Here is a 16,727-nt window from a genome sequence, read left to right on the forward strand (position 1 = left end):
GTAACTACGCTAACAATGAAACTGAGCAAAATGGCTTTAAAGTTTTTTGACTGTCCAGCCAAATGAGTTATAGGTTGAAAAGCGATAATGTGCTTATTAAATATGTATACATTAAGTATTTTTGATTGCTAAAGACCATGATCAATTACTTGCCTATATGACCCCAAAAATTCAGAAACTGCAATCTGTCTGTGTACCTTACCTTAAACAGATATAGTACAAATGCAAAGCGCAGTAACTACAATCTAGTGTCGTTTTCCTGTCTTGTTTTTCATGAGAAAATCGTAATCTGCTTGTTTAAAATGTTTAAATAGATGAGTAACAGAGACATTCAAGGAATCCTGATTGGATTGTATAACTACAGAGGGATTCACAGTGAGAAGAACAAATGTGCCTTGGTGATTATTATGATGTGAGAGGTATCGAAGCCTTCAGGGAGCAAGTAGAAAAGTATAGGCTCATATTTCCTTACGATTTTCTGGATATTTGCATTTCAAAGCAAGCTATATCCACTATTATTTCCCCCCAGGATTGTGCCATTATGAGTGATTGATATGTTGGGCTTCGTTATGGAAAGAGCGGGAAAATTAAAAACGACAAAATCCAACCAAAAACCAATGCAAACCGCAGTAACTACACCTCGAAGTGTAGTTACTGCGATTTATCTTTGTTTAAGTCCAGCTGAAGCTCTGGTTTTTGGTTGGATTTCGTAGTTACTGCAATTTTTATACTTCCGTTTTTTTTTGTCACATGATAAAACATATATCTAAAAGTTCTCAATTTTGACCAAAATTGTAGTTACTGTGGTTTGGATTTGGAGGGCAGAATAGAGCTCAACAGTCACGTTATTTTCCATGACATCTCCAGCCCCGGAAGTGAGTTCCCCATTCATTTTCCCATTTTGAAAAATCCTTATAATGAGTTCCAATTATTTATCATCTATTTTCCTTGATGGGGCCATAATTTAGAAAACGGAGAACATGAAAGCATGAAAAAGACTTGAAATTGTTGATTCATACCATAAACCTATTTGGAAAGTGTTTGTTAAGACATAGACCAAGAGAAGTCAGGTAATTTCCCCATTGACTCCAATGTTAAATGCCTTCTTTTTTTGCAATAGATCACGACAGGCCATGGTATATGCTCATTGTACCACAGCTGTGAGCCAATCGGATTGCTTGATTTGAGAGAGACGTTTTATAATTGGTAAGTTGTCACATTTTATTCATTTAATGTTAGTCTTACATTTTTGGCACGAGCCAAAACTCAATAGAAAACAGTGGCAAGGCTGTTCTATCCATTCAAGTTCTGTGGTGCAGAATTTTTTTCATTTATCTCTATGCCAATGGCCAGAAATACAGCTCAATTATGTCAATGTCAGATGTCTGAAGCAAATGTACAAATTGCATAGCAGATGATGATTTGATTGCTGCCTGCATTCCTGAACTGAACGAAGTAACATTCAATCTATAATTTCTTTCACAAAATATCTGCACCACTGAATTTGCCTACACCCATTTCCACACCCACGTTGTCAGTGGACACTCACTGTAGTGTAACCAGTAATAAGTTGAACATTCTCTGTCCTACATATCTATTTTTCTGGTCAGTGAGAGTAACTGGTGAATGTTGGGATGTAGCATTGACTTACATCAGACACCTGCTTCACAGTGGGTAACCTCCTCATCTCTTTGTTGATCTGCACCCCAAACACCACATAGGCCGTCCCCAGGACTGGCTCCCCATACAGGTACCTGAAACACACATTGAGACAACAGTTAGTCAACAGTGAATGGTTTGCGTTTGCTCTAGCTGTCTATATTTAAACATCTCTGGTGAGGATGTTATGGTGAGGATTTAGATTTAAGGTTAAATATAGAATCAGGTTTAGTTCAGGTTATTAATAATGGGTACAAATGTTGGTGAGTTAAGATTAGGGGTATGGGAATGACTATTGATAAAGAAAGGTCCTTACAAATTACAAACGTACGTGTGTGTGTGTGTGTGTGTGTGTGTGTGTGTGTGTATGCGTGTCACACGTGCATGCGTATCTGTGTGCATGTGTGTGTGCGCACGTGCGTGAGTGTGTACTGTACTGACCTGGCTGAGATCTCTACCTCCAGTTCAGTGTCGTCCAGCTTGAAGAAGGACTTCCTGGGAGTCAAAGTCACATTGAAGGCGGGGAGCACTGAAACACAACACGCCATATACATATACAGCATTATACAGTTACAGAGCATGTTGTGAACAGCTTCACTCCAACATGACATATATACAGTTGGACAAATGTAATGCCTACTCTGACAAAATTAATACAAACCAAACTCACCATTGAATGTTACTGTTATGTTATTACAGTAGCTACTGTACCATGATCAATTTACACAAATACACACTACACTACGATTGCTTCAACTTGACCTACCATATTTCTTCACCTCAAACTGGGCACTGAAAGAATTCTGCCCTCTGTGGTCAAACTTGGCAACCACCCTCCATGTTCCTTCACTGCCAGAGTCAGACACGTAAACAGGAGGAAATACACAATATTCGATTTACATGTAGCATTTTAAACAACAATAGATCATTGTCAAATTAATTATGACACCTTGGTATAATTGCTGTTAACAAATGAGACCATGGCCAAGACAATTGCTAGCCTCTATATCTCACATCAGTGTTAGTGTTTCTCAAAAGGAAGATTTTGTGTGTCTGATTTTTGTGTCTGATGCATTTCATGCCTTACCTCCTGTTTTGTGTGTCTGATGTGTTCCATGCCTTACATCCTGTTTTGTGTGTCTGATGCATTTCATGCCTTACATCCTGTTTTGTGTGTCTGATGCGTTTCATGCCTTACATCCTGTTTTGTGTGTCTGATGCATTTCATGCCTTACATCCTGTTTTGTGTGTCTGATGCGTTCCATGCCTTACATCCTGTTTTGTGTGTCTGATGCATTTCATGCCTTACCTCCTGTTTTGTGTGTCTGATGCGTTTCATGCCTTACCTCCTGTTTTGTGTGTCTGATGCGTTTCATGCCTTACATCCTGTTTTGTGTGTCTGATGCGTTTCATGCCTTACATCCTGTTTTGTGTGTCTGATGCGTTTCATGCCTTACATCCTGTTTTGTGTGTTTGATGCGTTCATGCCTTACCTCCTGTTTTGTGTGTCTGATGTGTTCCATGCCTTACATCCTGTTTTGTGTGTCTGATGTGTTTCATGCCTTACCTCCTGTTTTGTGTGTCTGATGTGTTCCATGCCTTACCTCCTGTTTTGTGTGTCTGATGTGTTTCATGCCTTACCTCCTGTTTTGTGTGTCTGATGTGTTTCATGCCTTACCTCCTGTTTTGTGTGTCTGATGTGTTTCATGCCTTACCTCCTGTTTTGTGTGTCTGATGTGTTTCATGCCTTACCTCCTGTTTTGTGTGTCTGATGTGTTTCATGCCTTACCTCCTGTTTTGTGTGTCTGATGTGTTCCATGCCTTACCTCCTGTTTTGTGTGTCTGATGCGTTTCATGCCTTACCTCCTGTTTTGTGTGTTTGATGCGTTCATGCCTTACCTCCTGTTTTGTGTGTCTGATGTGTTCCATGCCTTACATCCTGTTTTGTGTGTCTGATGTGTTTCATGCCTTACCTCCTGTTTTGTGTGTCTGATGCATTTCATGCCTTACATCCTGTTTTGTGTGTCTGATGCGTTTCATGCCTTACATCCTGTTTTGTGTGTTTGATGCGTTCATGCCTTACCTCCTGTTTTGTGTGTCTGATGTGTTCCATGCCTTACATCCTGTTTTGTGTGTCTGATGTGTTTCATGCCTTACCTCCTGTTTTGTGTGTCTGATGTGTTCCATGCCTTACCTCCTGTTTTGTGTGTCTGATGTGTTTCATGCCTTACCTCCTGTTTTGTGTGTCTGATGTGTTTCATGCCTTACCTCCTGTTTTGTGTGTCTGATGTGTTTCATGCCTTACCTCCTGTTTTGTGTGTCTGATGTGTTTCATGCCTTACCTCCTGTTTTGTGTGTCTGATGTGTTTCATGCCTTACCTCCTGTTTTGTGTGTCTGATGTGTTCCATGCCTTACCTCCTGTTTTGTGTGTCTGATGCGTTTCATGCCTTACCTCCTGTTTTGTGTGTCTGATGTGTTCCATGCCTTACATCCTGTTTTGTGTGTCTGATGTGTTCCATGCCTTACATCCTGTTTTATGTGTCTGATGCATTTCATGCCTTACGTCCTGTTTTGTGTGTCTGATGCGTTTCATGCCTTACCTCCTGTTTTGTGTGTCTGATGCATTTCATGCCTTACATCCTGTTTTGTGTGTCTGATGCGTTTCATGCCTTACCTCCTGTTTTGTGTGTCTGATGCGTTTCATGCCTTACCTCCTGTTTTGTGTGTCTGATGCGTTTCATGCCTTACCTCCTGTTTTGTGTGTCTGATGCATTTCATGCCTTACCTCCTGTTTTGTGTGTCTGATGCGTTTCATGCCTTACCTCCTGTTTTGTGTGTCTGATGCGTTTCATGCCTTACCTCCTGTTTTGTGTGTCTGATGCGTTTAATGCCTTACCTCCTGTTTTGTGTGTCTGATGCATTTCATGCCTTACCTCCTGTTTTGTGTGTCTGATGCGTTTCATGCCTTACCTCCTGTTTTGTGTGTCTGATGCGTTTCATGCCTTACCTCCTGTTTTGTGTGTCTGATGCATTTCATGCCTTACCTCCTGTTTTGTGTGTCTGATGCGTTTCATGCCTTACGTCCTGTTTTGTGTGTCTGATGCATTTCATGCCTTACCTCCTGTTTTGTGTGTCTGATGTATTTCATGCCTTACCTCCTGTTTTGTGTCTGATGTGTTCCATGCCTTACCTCCTGTTTTGTGTGTCTGATGCATTTCATGCCTTACCTCCTGTTTTGTGTGTCTGATGCATTTCATGCCTTACCTCCTGTTTTGTGTGTCTGATGCGTTTCATGCCTTACGTCCTGTTTTGTGTGTCTGATGCATTTCATGCCTTACCTCCTGTTTTGTGTGTCTGATGTATTTCATGCCTTACCTCCTGTTTTGTGTGTCTGATGTGTTCCATGCCTTACATCCTGTTTTGTGTGTCTGATGCGTTTCATGCCTTACCTCCTGTTTTGTGTGTCTGATGTGTTCCATGCCTTACATCCTGTTTTGTGTGTCTGATGCGTTTCATGCCTTACATCCTGTTTTGTGTGTCTGATGTGTTCCATGCCTTACGTCCTGTTTTGTGTGTCTGATGTGTTCCATGCCTTACGTCCTGTTTTATGTGTCTGATGCGTTTCATGCCTTACCTCCTGTTTTGTGTGTCTGATGCGTTTCATGCCTTACCTCCTGTTTTGTGTGTCTGATGCATTTCATGCCTTACCTCCTGTTTTGTGTGTCTGATGCGTTTCATGCCTTACCTCCTGTTTTGTGTGTCTGATGCGTTTCATGCCTTACCTCCTGTTTTGTGTGTCTGATGCGTTTCATGCCTTACGTCCTGTTTTATGTGTCTGATGCGTTTCATGCCTTACCTCCTGTTTTGTGTGTCTGATGCGTTTCATGCCTTACCTCCTGTTTTGTGTGTCTGATGCGTTTCATGCCTTACCTCCTGTTTTGTGTGTCTGATGCGTTTCATGCCTTACCTCCTGTTTTGTGTGTCTGATGCGTTTCATGCCTTACATCCTGCTTTGTGTGTCTGATGCATTTCATGCCTTACGTCCTGTTTTGTGTGTCTGATGCGTTTCATGCCTTACATCCTGCTTTGTGTGTCTGATGCGTTTCATGCCTTACGTCCTGTTTTATGTGTCTGATGCATTTCATGCCTTACATCCTGCTTTGTGTGTCTGATGCGTTTCATGCCTTACCTCCTGTTTTGTGTGTCTGATGCATTTCATGCCTTACCTCCTGTTTTGTGTGTCTGATGCATTTCATGCCTTACCTCCTGTTTTGTGTGTCTGATGCGTTTCATGCCTTACATCCTGCTTTGTGTGTCTGATGCGTTTCATGCCTTACCTCCTGTTTTGTGTGTCTGATGCATTTCATGCCTTACCTCCTGTTTTGTGTGTCTGATGCATTTCATGCCTTACATCCTGTTTTGTGTGTCTGATGCATTTCATGCCTTACATCCTGTTTTGTGTGTCTGATGCATTTCATGCCTTACATCCTGTTTTGTGTGTCTGATGCGTTTCATGCCTTACCTCCTGTTTTGTGTGTCTGATGCGTTTCATGCCTTACCTCCTGTTTTGTGTGTCTGATGCGTTTCATGCCTTACCTCCTGTTTTGTGTGTCTGATGCGTTTCATGCCTTACATCCTGTTTTGTGTGTCTGATGCGTTTCATGCCTTACCTCCTGTTTTGTGTGTCTGATGCATTTCATGCCTTACCTCCTGTTTTGTGTGTCTGATGCGTTTCATGCCTTACCTCCTGTTTTGTGTGTCTGATGCGTTTCATGCCTTACCTCCTGTTTTGTGTGTCTGATGCATTTCATGCCTTACCTCCTGTTTTGTGTGTCTGATGCGTTTCATGCCTTACCTCCTGTTTTGTGTGTCTGATGCGTTTCATGCCTTACCTCCTGTTTTGTGTGTCTGATGCGTTTCATGCCTTACATCCTGCTTTGTGTGTCTGATGCATTTCATGCCTTACCTCCTGTTTTGTGTGTCTGATGCGTTTCATGCCTTACCTCCTGTTTTGTGTGTCTGATGCATTTCATGCCTTACATCCTGCTTTGTGTGTCTGATGCATTTCATGCCTTACCTCCTGTTTTGTGTGTCTGATGCATTTCATGCCTTACCTCCTGTTTTGTGTGTCTGATGCATTTCATGCCTTACCTCCTGTTTTGTGTGTCTGATGCGTTTCATGCCTTACCTCCTGTTTTGTGTGTCTGATGCGTTAAATGCCTTACCTCCTGTTTTGTGTGTCTGATGTGTTTCATGCCTTACCTCCTGTTTTGTGTGTCTGATGCATTTCATGCCTTACATCCTGCTTTGTGTGTCTGATGCGTTTCATGCCTTACCTCCTGTTTTGTGTGTCTGATGCGTTTCATGCCTTACCTCCTGTTTTGTGTGTCTGATGCATTTCATGCCTTACATCCTGTTTTGTGTGTCTGATGCGTTTCATGCCTTACATCCTGTTTTGTGTGTCTGATGCATTTCATGCCTCACTTCCTGTTTTGTGTGGCTGATGCATTTCATGCCTCACTTCCTGTTTTGTGTGTCTGATGCGTGTCTCGGCAGCTCACATTGGGTCATCTCATCACTTTTTGACTTTACGACAGCCTTGACCTAAACCTAACCATAACCGCAGTGACACCATGCATAAACCCAACCACCTCCTCTGCTGTGAAATGGCATGTTTTTAATGAGGTCCCCTTGTCTTCACTTGTGTTAGCGTGTTGAGAGCTTTGTTGTTCCTGACCTTTGAACCGTACAAATGGATCCAAGAATATAGATTTGAATAGAAAAGACTGTCCCTAGGATCAAATCATATCATGGGAAGGCCGCATTCACCCACTATGCTTCTGCTAGCTGGAACAAACTGCCTGAAGACCTCAGATCTGCCCCAACTTTACTTACTTTTAAAAATAGACTAAAGACTTTTATGTTTAGCGTCGCTTTTAACTGCTGACAGCTGTTTTTCAGGAGATGTGTGTGGCCTATAAAGGTTCGAGTCCAACTATTATAAAGGTTATGGACATTGTTAACTGCTGCGCCTACTGCTTAATGCACTTTTTATGCTCTTTCTCTGTTGTGATGCTTTTAAATGTATATTTTATCCTCTTATTCTTTTATTTCCTTGTGTCAACCATTTTATGTGAAGCACTTTGAATTGCCTCTGTGTATGAAATGTGCTATACAAATAAACTTGACTTGACTTGACTATATCCACTGATGTTCTGTGTTCTCTCCTCTCACCTGTAGGAGTCAGTAGAGAGTATGGAAGGAGAGATAAGATCATCTTACTTGACAATCTCTGTGAGAGGGAGAATTTCAGCAAAGACGCCATCAGTGGGTCGTGTCCGAGAGATTTGTTTGACCACAACACCCTCTGGATCCTGAAACACACACACACACACACACACACACACACACACACACACACACACACACACACACACACACACACACACACACACACACACACACACACACACACACAGACACACACACACCCACACACAGACAAACCACCATCATGATCATCATCATCATCATCATCCTTACCCAAAATGAATGTGAGCTAAACACACATAATTAAATAGTGAAGACCCAAATGAATCATTCTGACTGTCATTTTGTAGGCTACACCGTTTACATCTCGATATTGATGACGGGGTTAGGGGTTATCATATTTGAAAATAATATTTATTATTATTATTAGTAGTAGTAGTAGTAGTAGTAGTAGTAGTAGTAGTAGTAGTATTCTTTAACCTGGAATTCCACTGTGATGGAGCTGTTAAAGGCCTTGAAGGATGGAGATGACACAAAGGCTCTGCACCGCACTGGAGAGAGAGAGGGAGAGAGAGAAAGAGAGAGAGAGAGAGAGAGGAGGTGGAGAGAGAGAGAGAGGAAAGATACAGAGGACAAAATGGTAAATAGTAAATGGTATTGGTAACGTGAGCTGACATTTAAGTGAACATTTGGTTTGATTTTGATGCCACTGAACATTAACTTAGTTGTTTCAGCCTGAAACTACTTAGCTAACATTAGTTTGAAGCACAATAAGATAGCAAGCTCAAAGTTAGTTAGTTGGCCAGCTGTTGGATCTCTACAAAAATGTCAATTTCACAAGCTAATTGATAGATAGCGTGCTAATGTTACCAATCCTGATAAATGAGTGGTACTGTCTTCAGTTCACACCAAGACGAAATTTGCAAATTCGTGGGACGATCACATAAAGTCAATGCAAACAGGCGAGCAGAAACCGTTTCGTCCCGGTCTATGCAAATCAGACGAATGATGTAGCGTAACAAGATATTTGCGATATTCGCCTCAGTCGCCCATTCGCTCGAGTTGAACATTTTCCAACTTTGCTGAATAATTCACGTGGCCAAACTCGAGCGAGTGAAAGCTTTTTTCCGCCGTGAACGCACAGTTAGAAAACCTTAATATAATTTGATGTGGGCTTCAATAATCTCCAGCAATCATACCTGAAATTGTTTGTGAGCATTCAGCTGAATGTATTGCAGCTGAAAGACTTGATTTTAGGCGAACATTATGATCGCATTTACCATGTTAGAAGAGATGGGGGGCTCAAAGCATTGATCTATGTTATGTAGCTAGCTAGATAAATAAGCTAACACCCACTTCCAGTAACAAGCTTTCAAATGTATTATATACACATTTACAAACTGTGCTGTAACTGTTATTCAACAAGTTGTGTATTTTATGTGGATTTTCCAAGTGCAGGGAAAACATGCAAAGACTGTTTTGGACTGAAAATGAGATCCCTTGCAGGCTGCCCATAGGCCTCAAAAGGCGTGTTTGCTGGGTTGTGCCTTCCTGGTCATTGTTGTTAGTGCCGTTATGTTATTTCTCAATGTGGTGTTTGAGCTCCAGTTTCTCCAGTTCTCACCAGTATCACCAGGGTTATAGACGGGTTTATCAGTCTGGATGAAGATGTAGCCAGTGTGAAAGGACACCATCAGCACCCTCTCCTCGAAGTGGTGCCCCTCAAAGGTCACCTTCAGGTACACAAACTTTTTCCTGTGCTCGTTTCGCTTCAGAAGCTCTGAGGGAAGCTGGGATGACATGAGGTGGATAGTCAGGAGGATTAGAATAGAACAGAGTGCCAAAGTCACACCCTCTTCTGGGGATTTCATCCGCCATTTATTTTTTCCAAAGACATTTTGTTTCCCCCCCCCAATTCTAATTGGCTGTCCCTGTCCTTGCTTCACTCCATCTGCCGATCTGGAGGGAGTTGTAGACGAGCACATGCTTTCTCCGATACATGTGCAGTCGCCAGCCCCTTCTTTTCACCTGACAGCGAGGAGTTTCACCGGCAGGACGTAGTGTGTGAGAGGATCACATTATTCACCCCAGTTCCCCTCCCCTGCAAACAGACCGACCAGAGGACGAACTAGTGGAGTGACCAGGCCACATACCCTTATTAATCTGGCTTCCCACCCGCAGACACGTCCATATGTGCTACTGCCTGTATGGACGCCGGAACAAGCCGGATAACACGGGGGCAGGCTAGCCAGTATCAATGACTACCATTCATTGTGCTAAGCTAAGTAGCAGGATGGGCAAGTCGCTATTTTTCTACGACAATCAAAGAGAAAAGAAGGGAAATCTATCTTCTCATCTTACTATCACGAAGATGGCAAAAGGGAAAATCTCCCAAAATGTCGGTGCCTTCCTTTAAGTGGCAGCCGTGACCCTGGCAAATCACCTGTATAGTCTTGAGAGTATGGAAGCTGTTATCAAATCACCTGTATAGTCTTGAGAGTATGGAAGCTGTTATTAAATCACCTGTATAGTCTTGAGAGTATGGAAGCTGTTATTAAATCGCCTGTATAGTCTTGAGAGTATAGAAGCTGTTATTAAATCACCTGTATAGTCTTTAGAGTATGGAAGCTGTTATCAAATCACCTGTATAGTCTTTAGAGTATGGAAGATGTTATTAAATCACCTGTATAGTCTTGAGAGTATAGAAGCTGTTATCAAATCACTTGTATAGTCTTGAGAGTATGGAAGCTGTTATTACATCACCTGTATAGTCTTTAGAGTATGGAAGCTGTTATCAAATCACCTGTATAGTCTTTAGAGTATGGAAGCTGTTATCAAATCACCTGTATAGTCTTGAGAGTATGGAAGCTGTTATCTGGGCCCAGTGTGAGGGAGTCGTGCAGCAGCTGGGACGTCTGGCTGAAGTCCTGGATGCTGATGGAGACGTTGAGGGGGTCAGACAGACCACTGGCCTCCAGGTAGATGTTCTCCTGACTGTCGGCTCTCAGCAGGTCCGGAGCCAGCACAGTGAACCTTCAGGAGGGGTCAGACACTTGATTCATACTGCTGCTACTTACACCACTACTATTACTATTTGACTACCATTGGCACCAGTAGTACTTCAAAACTACTACTACTACTACTACTACTACTACTACATCAACTAGTGCTTGTACTATTTGTATGACTTCTACATGTACAACCTCTACCTACTAATAGGCCTACCATTACTCCCACTACTAAGACCAAATAAGCCTACTGTTATTCTACTAAAATGTCATGTGACCAGTGTCTCAGGACGTTTTACTCTCTGGTAGCAACACGTTTATTAAGGACACTCAAACGCTTGGTGAACCCTATGACACATCAATAGCCATAGCTTGCTCAGTCTCGCTGGCCAGCCTCCCCTCACTTCCGTGAGAGGAGCCTGGCAGCGCTGGTCACCATTCTAGAATTGCGATTGGCGGCGTTTAGCGGCAGTGCCCTTGAGAAATAGTTTCCAACAATCCAACTCGCGATTTTCAGCGTGTAGCAACGAGCTAGCATGTAGGTTTCTGCCGTTAGCTTGCTAGCTAGTTAGCGTTGTGGTTTTCACTGCGGCGGCAGGGCACTATTTGCAGCGACACACAGGGAGATTGATTGATTGACCTGGTTGGAGCCAATGACAGAGCTTGTAAGCGGGGAGCGTAAATCCCAGCAGTGACTGAAACAGTTGCTCCAATGGGAGAGCAGCTGTAGAGCAGGGGAGGCTGGCAAGCGAGACCATAGCTTGCCTTCACTACATCAATATGTTCTCATGAGCTTTTATTTTATTCTTAATTTCTGTTTTAGTTTAATGTTATTCTATATATAATTTCTTGTATATTTTTGTGAATTATATATTGCTATGTGCCAATTATTCTTTATGCCGACGAGAGGACCCAGCGTACAAGCATTTCATACACTATTTCATACACATATTGCATACACTAACTATAAAAGGGAATCGTAGCAGAATCTCCACATATGTGACTGGTATCTCACAGTTTTTAAAATGAGAAAGAAAGTCACACACTCAAAAATTCTCCTCTGCTGTGTTTAATACCACACTATTATGTTTTGGCGGAATATGCCTTCTTCAGGGTATATCAGGGTCAGGGTATATTATATACCCTGACAAAGGCATATTCTTCTGAAAATGTTGGTCAAATGTGGTAAAACAGAGCAGAGGAGAATTTTTGAGTGTGCGACTTTCTTCATTTATATTATTTTCGATGTTTCGTTAGTCTGCACCTCTTCAACTTTTTTTGGGGTGTGCTCCACTCTGTATATATAGGAGCAAAAGAGACGGACTAAACATAGCCAACATGTCGACGACTATTTTTGGGCTAAATCATGGCCACAACGGACCGACCGGATTTAGCCATAAAAGCAACGTCCGTGGACATCGCTGGGTGGGTACTGTTAAAACAGCAAACAGAAATTGCAATAAAGCGTAATATCGAATCGTAATACTTGTAATCACAATACAATCGAATCGGCACCCAAGTATCGTGATCTCAAATCGGGAGATGAGCATATCATCCCTGCCCTATAGTGTGCAGGGTAAGTCTCACTAAATATCATATCTGTGCCAGCCCGTTTCACTTTTGATTTAAAAATGCTTCCACCAGATTAAAGAAGAGGTTGGGCTCTATAGTCGCAATGGCGGTAATTTTGCGTTAGCGCCCGTTTTGCGCTCGAACAGCACTGCGCGCAGCGCTAATTGTGGGCGTGTTGGTGTTGCCCCTCTGCGCTTTGCGTCAACTCAGCGCAAACCTCCATATAGGCGTGTTTAAGCCCACAATTATTCACATGTGATCATGTCCACCCCCCTTAAAAGCCACAGTGTCACGTATGTGACAGCAGCTTCCTCCTCGCTGAGTGGGCAAGCAGAGGGGCAGAGTGAGAGAGAGAAAGAGAGAGATCGACAGAGAAAAGAGAGATGGGAAGAAAGAGAGAGGGGAGAGAACGAGAGAGGGGAGAGAGAGAGGGACAGAATTGGAGGATGAACATGTTCGGATTCAACTAATACAAAATTGTGATAACGAAAATTGGTGCTGATGGAACGATATTCCATTTGAAACACACCAAAGGGCTGCCGCGCACTTACGCAGTGGATATCCCCATGGTGTTATATGTCCCAAAGCGTGCGCTTACTGTAATTAGACGTTTCGTTCATATAGGATATAACATACACATGTAAAAAATATTTGTTTCTTTAATAGGGTAGGGATGTGTGAGAATTTAATTCTAGCCTATTTCAATAGCCTATATCAGAATTGTCCACTTGGGTTAAGCTATTGACTGCAGTCACGCCATCCACGCTGTGGAGGAGCGTGGTCTTGCATGCGTGCAATTGCAGGGAAAGAGGTTACTGTGACATCACTTGCCACCCAGAAATGCGGAACCCCGCGGCAGTTAATAGTATGAGTTGTGCCAAACAAACATTAATATCTCAAAAACTATACATCACATCGCTTATATTTTGACATTCTGAGTGAGAGCAGAATTAGCTCAAGAGTTTGATGTATAATATACATGTATGCATGTCGTGTTAAAGATGTGTGAACTGTCGCAATTTTAAATTTAAACAAAGTTAACCGGCTAGAGTCAGACATTCAAGCCTCGCGCCACAATTACCCCCTCAGTTACAATGGGCATGATGCTTAGAGCCCACTGTTTAGCTGTGTAAACACTGTTTACAGAGCTTGTGATGCTTGTTAAAGCCTTGATCGTTGTGGGATTATTACACTTGAGAGACAGACAGACCCGGCAGGGCCGGCGCCAGGATGAAATGACTGAGGGGGCGGTTATAACTGGGGAGGAGGGGGCTGATTTTTTTTTTTTTTTTTTTATAGTAAAACATAGGTTATATACCCGCTATGCCATTTTCTGGACTTTTTAACCATAATAACTTCTGAAAAGCGCAATAACAACACAAGAAAGACTACTATTCAAAATCAAATAAAACATTTATTTCACAGCAGCAGATTAAGGCATTAATAGAGCTGAGCTTTGCATAATGTGAAATGCGGGACCTGTCTGGAGCACTCTGAACATATATGTCTATATGAAAATTCATAGAATAAACAATTGCTGCAAAAATCAACAAAAAGATAAACAAAATAATAGCCAGTCAGTGCCAGGTCCATTAAATTAAAGAAATAAAGTGATCAGATGCGTTGTCTCCATCTTTCTGCTCATGGCATGCTGTGTGCTTGGGTGCAGCTGATTTCTCTCTCTCTCTCTCTCTCTGTGTGTGTGTGTGTGTGTGTGTGTGTGTGTGTGTGTGTGTGTGTGTGTGTGTGTGTGTGTGTGTGTGTGTGTGTGTGTGTGTTTTAATCACGTCATGATCACTACAACATGCAGTGAGGTTCAAATTTAATAAATAGCTACATCTCTGACACCTTGTGACAACCAAAGCACAGCAAATAGTGCTTCCCTGCCAATTTTGAAACAACAGAGCTATGTTTATAGGGGGTAGCCCTATAACTTAAACTGATCAAATTTGATGAAGAATGCAGAAACAGCAGCCGAAACATGTCAGGTACAAACATTGCCTAACTGGCCTTTATAGATGAACTATTCTATATAAAAAAAAAGGGGGGAAAAAGAAGGAGAATTTTGTTTTTGTTTTAACCTGGAGCCCTCTCCTCACCCAGTGTTCTCCGCAGCGTTTTTGTCCATCTTAGGCGTTGTTGATCGAAATAGTGTGCAAGCCAGACCTAGAATGGAGCTCCGTGGGGGCCACTTGGCAGCGTGGTTTTCCTCCATGTAAATAGACAGTTTTATTCCCGTTTTCGACCCATATCGTCATAATCTGATCCCTAAAGAACCATCAGACTGCTATTGTCCCCCGGGCTATTTGCAGCAGTAGTTACAGGCATCCCATTTCTTCCTGTCGGGTCAGTGAGACCAACTCTCGTCAAGTCAGTCCACAGGCCAGCGGCAGGAAAGTCTCGCGGGACTTGACGAGAGTTGGTCTCACTGACCCGACAGGAGGAAATGGGATGCCTGTAACTACCGCTGTAGTTCGAGGAGTGCGCTTAGCTCAAGGAGGTGCAGGGAGCTGAATTGTGTGCAATTTGGCATAGCGCCACCTACTGGCAAGACAAAAAGCGCTTTATCTCGATAGCCATTCATCTGATCGACTTCAAACTTGGTAAGTGTGCTGCTGGGAACCTGACATAGAGCAGTGCAGAATTTTGTGCAATTCGGCACAGCGCCACCTACTGGCAACACAAAAATTGGGGAGTGTGCTCCTGGGAACTCGAAGTAGTGCAGTGCTGAATTTCTTGCAATTTGACATAGTACCACCTACTGGAAACACAAAAAGCAGTTTATCTCGAGAAACATTTGTCCGATTGTGACTTCAAACTTTGGGAGTGCGCTGCTCGGACCCCGATGGAGTGCGGTGCCGCATTTCATGCAATTTGGACTTATTCCAGGACTGTCTGTTTGTCTGTCCTTCGCGTATCTCGAGAACCGTTTGTCGGATCGACTTCAAACCAGGGGTGTAGGCAGAAATTCAATTATGGGTGGGCCTGGATAAAATTGGGTGGGCCTGGATAAAATCGGTGGGGCAATTGCATGACGAAATTTTGCGCGGGAAGCACGCAAAATTCCTGGATGTCATGAAGTCGTCATGCATTAGACTCTGGAGATGATGGGCCCTATTCTCCCACAAGCCTTCGGCGCTAAAACGGGCCTTAAACGCAAAAAAACGTGCCTTGCGCCTGTTTTGGGACGATATCAATATGGCTTTAGGCTGCCAAATGCGCTTTAGGCCGAATGGGCGTGGCGCAGCCCCAGAATGGGCCAAAGTGGGCGTGTCGGCCTTAAATCTCGGCGTACTGATATCTTGGCACCTGCCTTAAATTTAGCGCTTTGCGCCTTTGAAAACCAGGCCTATTCACTGCGCCAGTGCACTTGTGCCTCTCCCCTGTCACCCTTCTCTGTCTCTCTCTGAAACCAGGCGTATTCAGTGCGCCAGTGCTCTTCTGCCTCTGAGTCACCCTTCTCTCTCTCTCTCTGACTCCCTCGCTCAAACAGACACAACACATAGCAGCCACGCAGCACCCAGCTTCCCATAGGAAATAGCAGTTGTAAGTTTACTGCCTGTGAATGTCCACTCCCAGCATGCAATTGGGTCCTCCATTTCGCTACTAAATAGAGCCGAAATAGATATAAAAGGTAGATCTAAAATAATGTGTAATGGTAAGACAACCTGCAATTGTCGAACATTTCAATATTGGACCAAATAAAACATGAAATGAAACACCACCCTATGTGAAACATATATGTCCTCTTGAGCCTATATATACCCTGTGTGGATTTAACGTGATTTAGGTAAGTGACAGCGGAACGCGCTTCGGAAGCTTCTACTGTCATCTGCTATACTGTGATGTGCGCTCCAATAACTTCGCCCTACTCCACATTTAGTTTTACAATAAAAACACATTTATGCAATGACTTTACATAATGTAGGGTATATTTATGTGCATCATTCTACCTGCAGCAGGGGAGAGAAAACGATATCTTTCTGGACAAACTTTCACCAATCTAATAGGCTATATTTTTCTAGCTGATGCGTTTAGTACATTATTTTCACTTTGATCTTGCTATAGTGTAGCGTATTTACATGCTTGCAGTATTGAAACTGCAGTTAGATTGGTTTGAGAAGCATAATAATATGGAATAATAGCCTATAATGCAGACAGACAGGCTGGATGAAGAGAGGGGGGGGGGGCAGAGCGTTTGGCTTTCGTCTGGTTTT

The 16,727-nt window shown here is 42.8% G+C and overlaps 1 protein-coding gene across 1 annotated transcript in view; it reads right to left on the reverse strand.

The window, feature by feature from the left end:
• Window positions 1-16,727, reverse strand: part of LOC310775854 (venom factor-like) — a gene marked incomplete at both ends in the record, with an annotated part of 96,400 nt that overhangs the window by 52,555 nt on the left and 27,118 nt on the right. Inside the window, 7 exon segments of the mRNA XM_083635980.1 lie at window positions 1,652-1,754; window positions 2,101-2,188; window positions 2,426-2,508; window positions 7,860-7,894; window positions 8,411-8,481; window positions 9,555-9,720; window positions 10,774-10,963. Of these exon segments, the coding sequence (XP_083492106.1) occupies window positions 1,652-1,754; window positions 2,101-2,188; window positions 2,426-2,508; window positions 7,860-7,894; window positions 8,411-8,481; window positions 9,555-9,720; window positions 10,774-10,963 (736 nt within the window).

The sequence above is a fragment of the Poromitra crassiceps genome (assembly GCF_964638095.1).
Source record: "Poromitra crassiceps genome assembly, chromosome: 4".
Taxonomy (NCBI): domain Eukaryota; kingdom Metazoa; phylum Chordata; class Actinopteri; order Beryciformes; family Melamphaidae; genus Poromitra; species Poromitra crassiceps.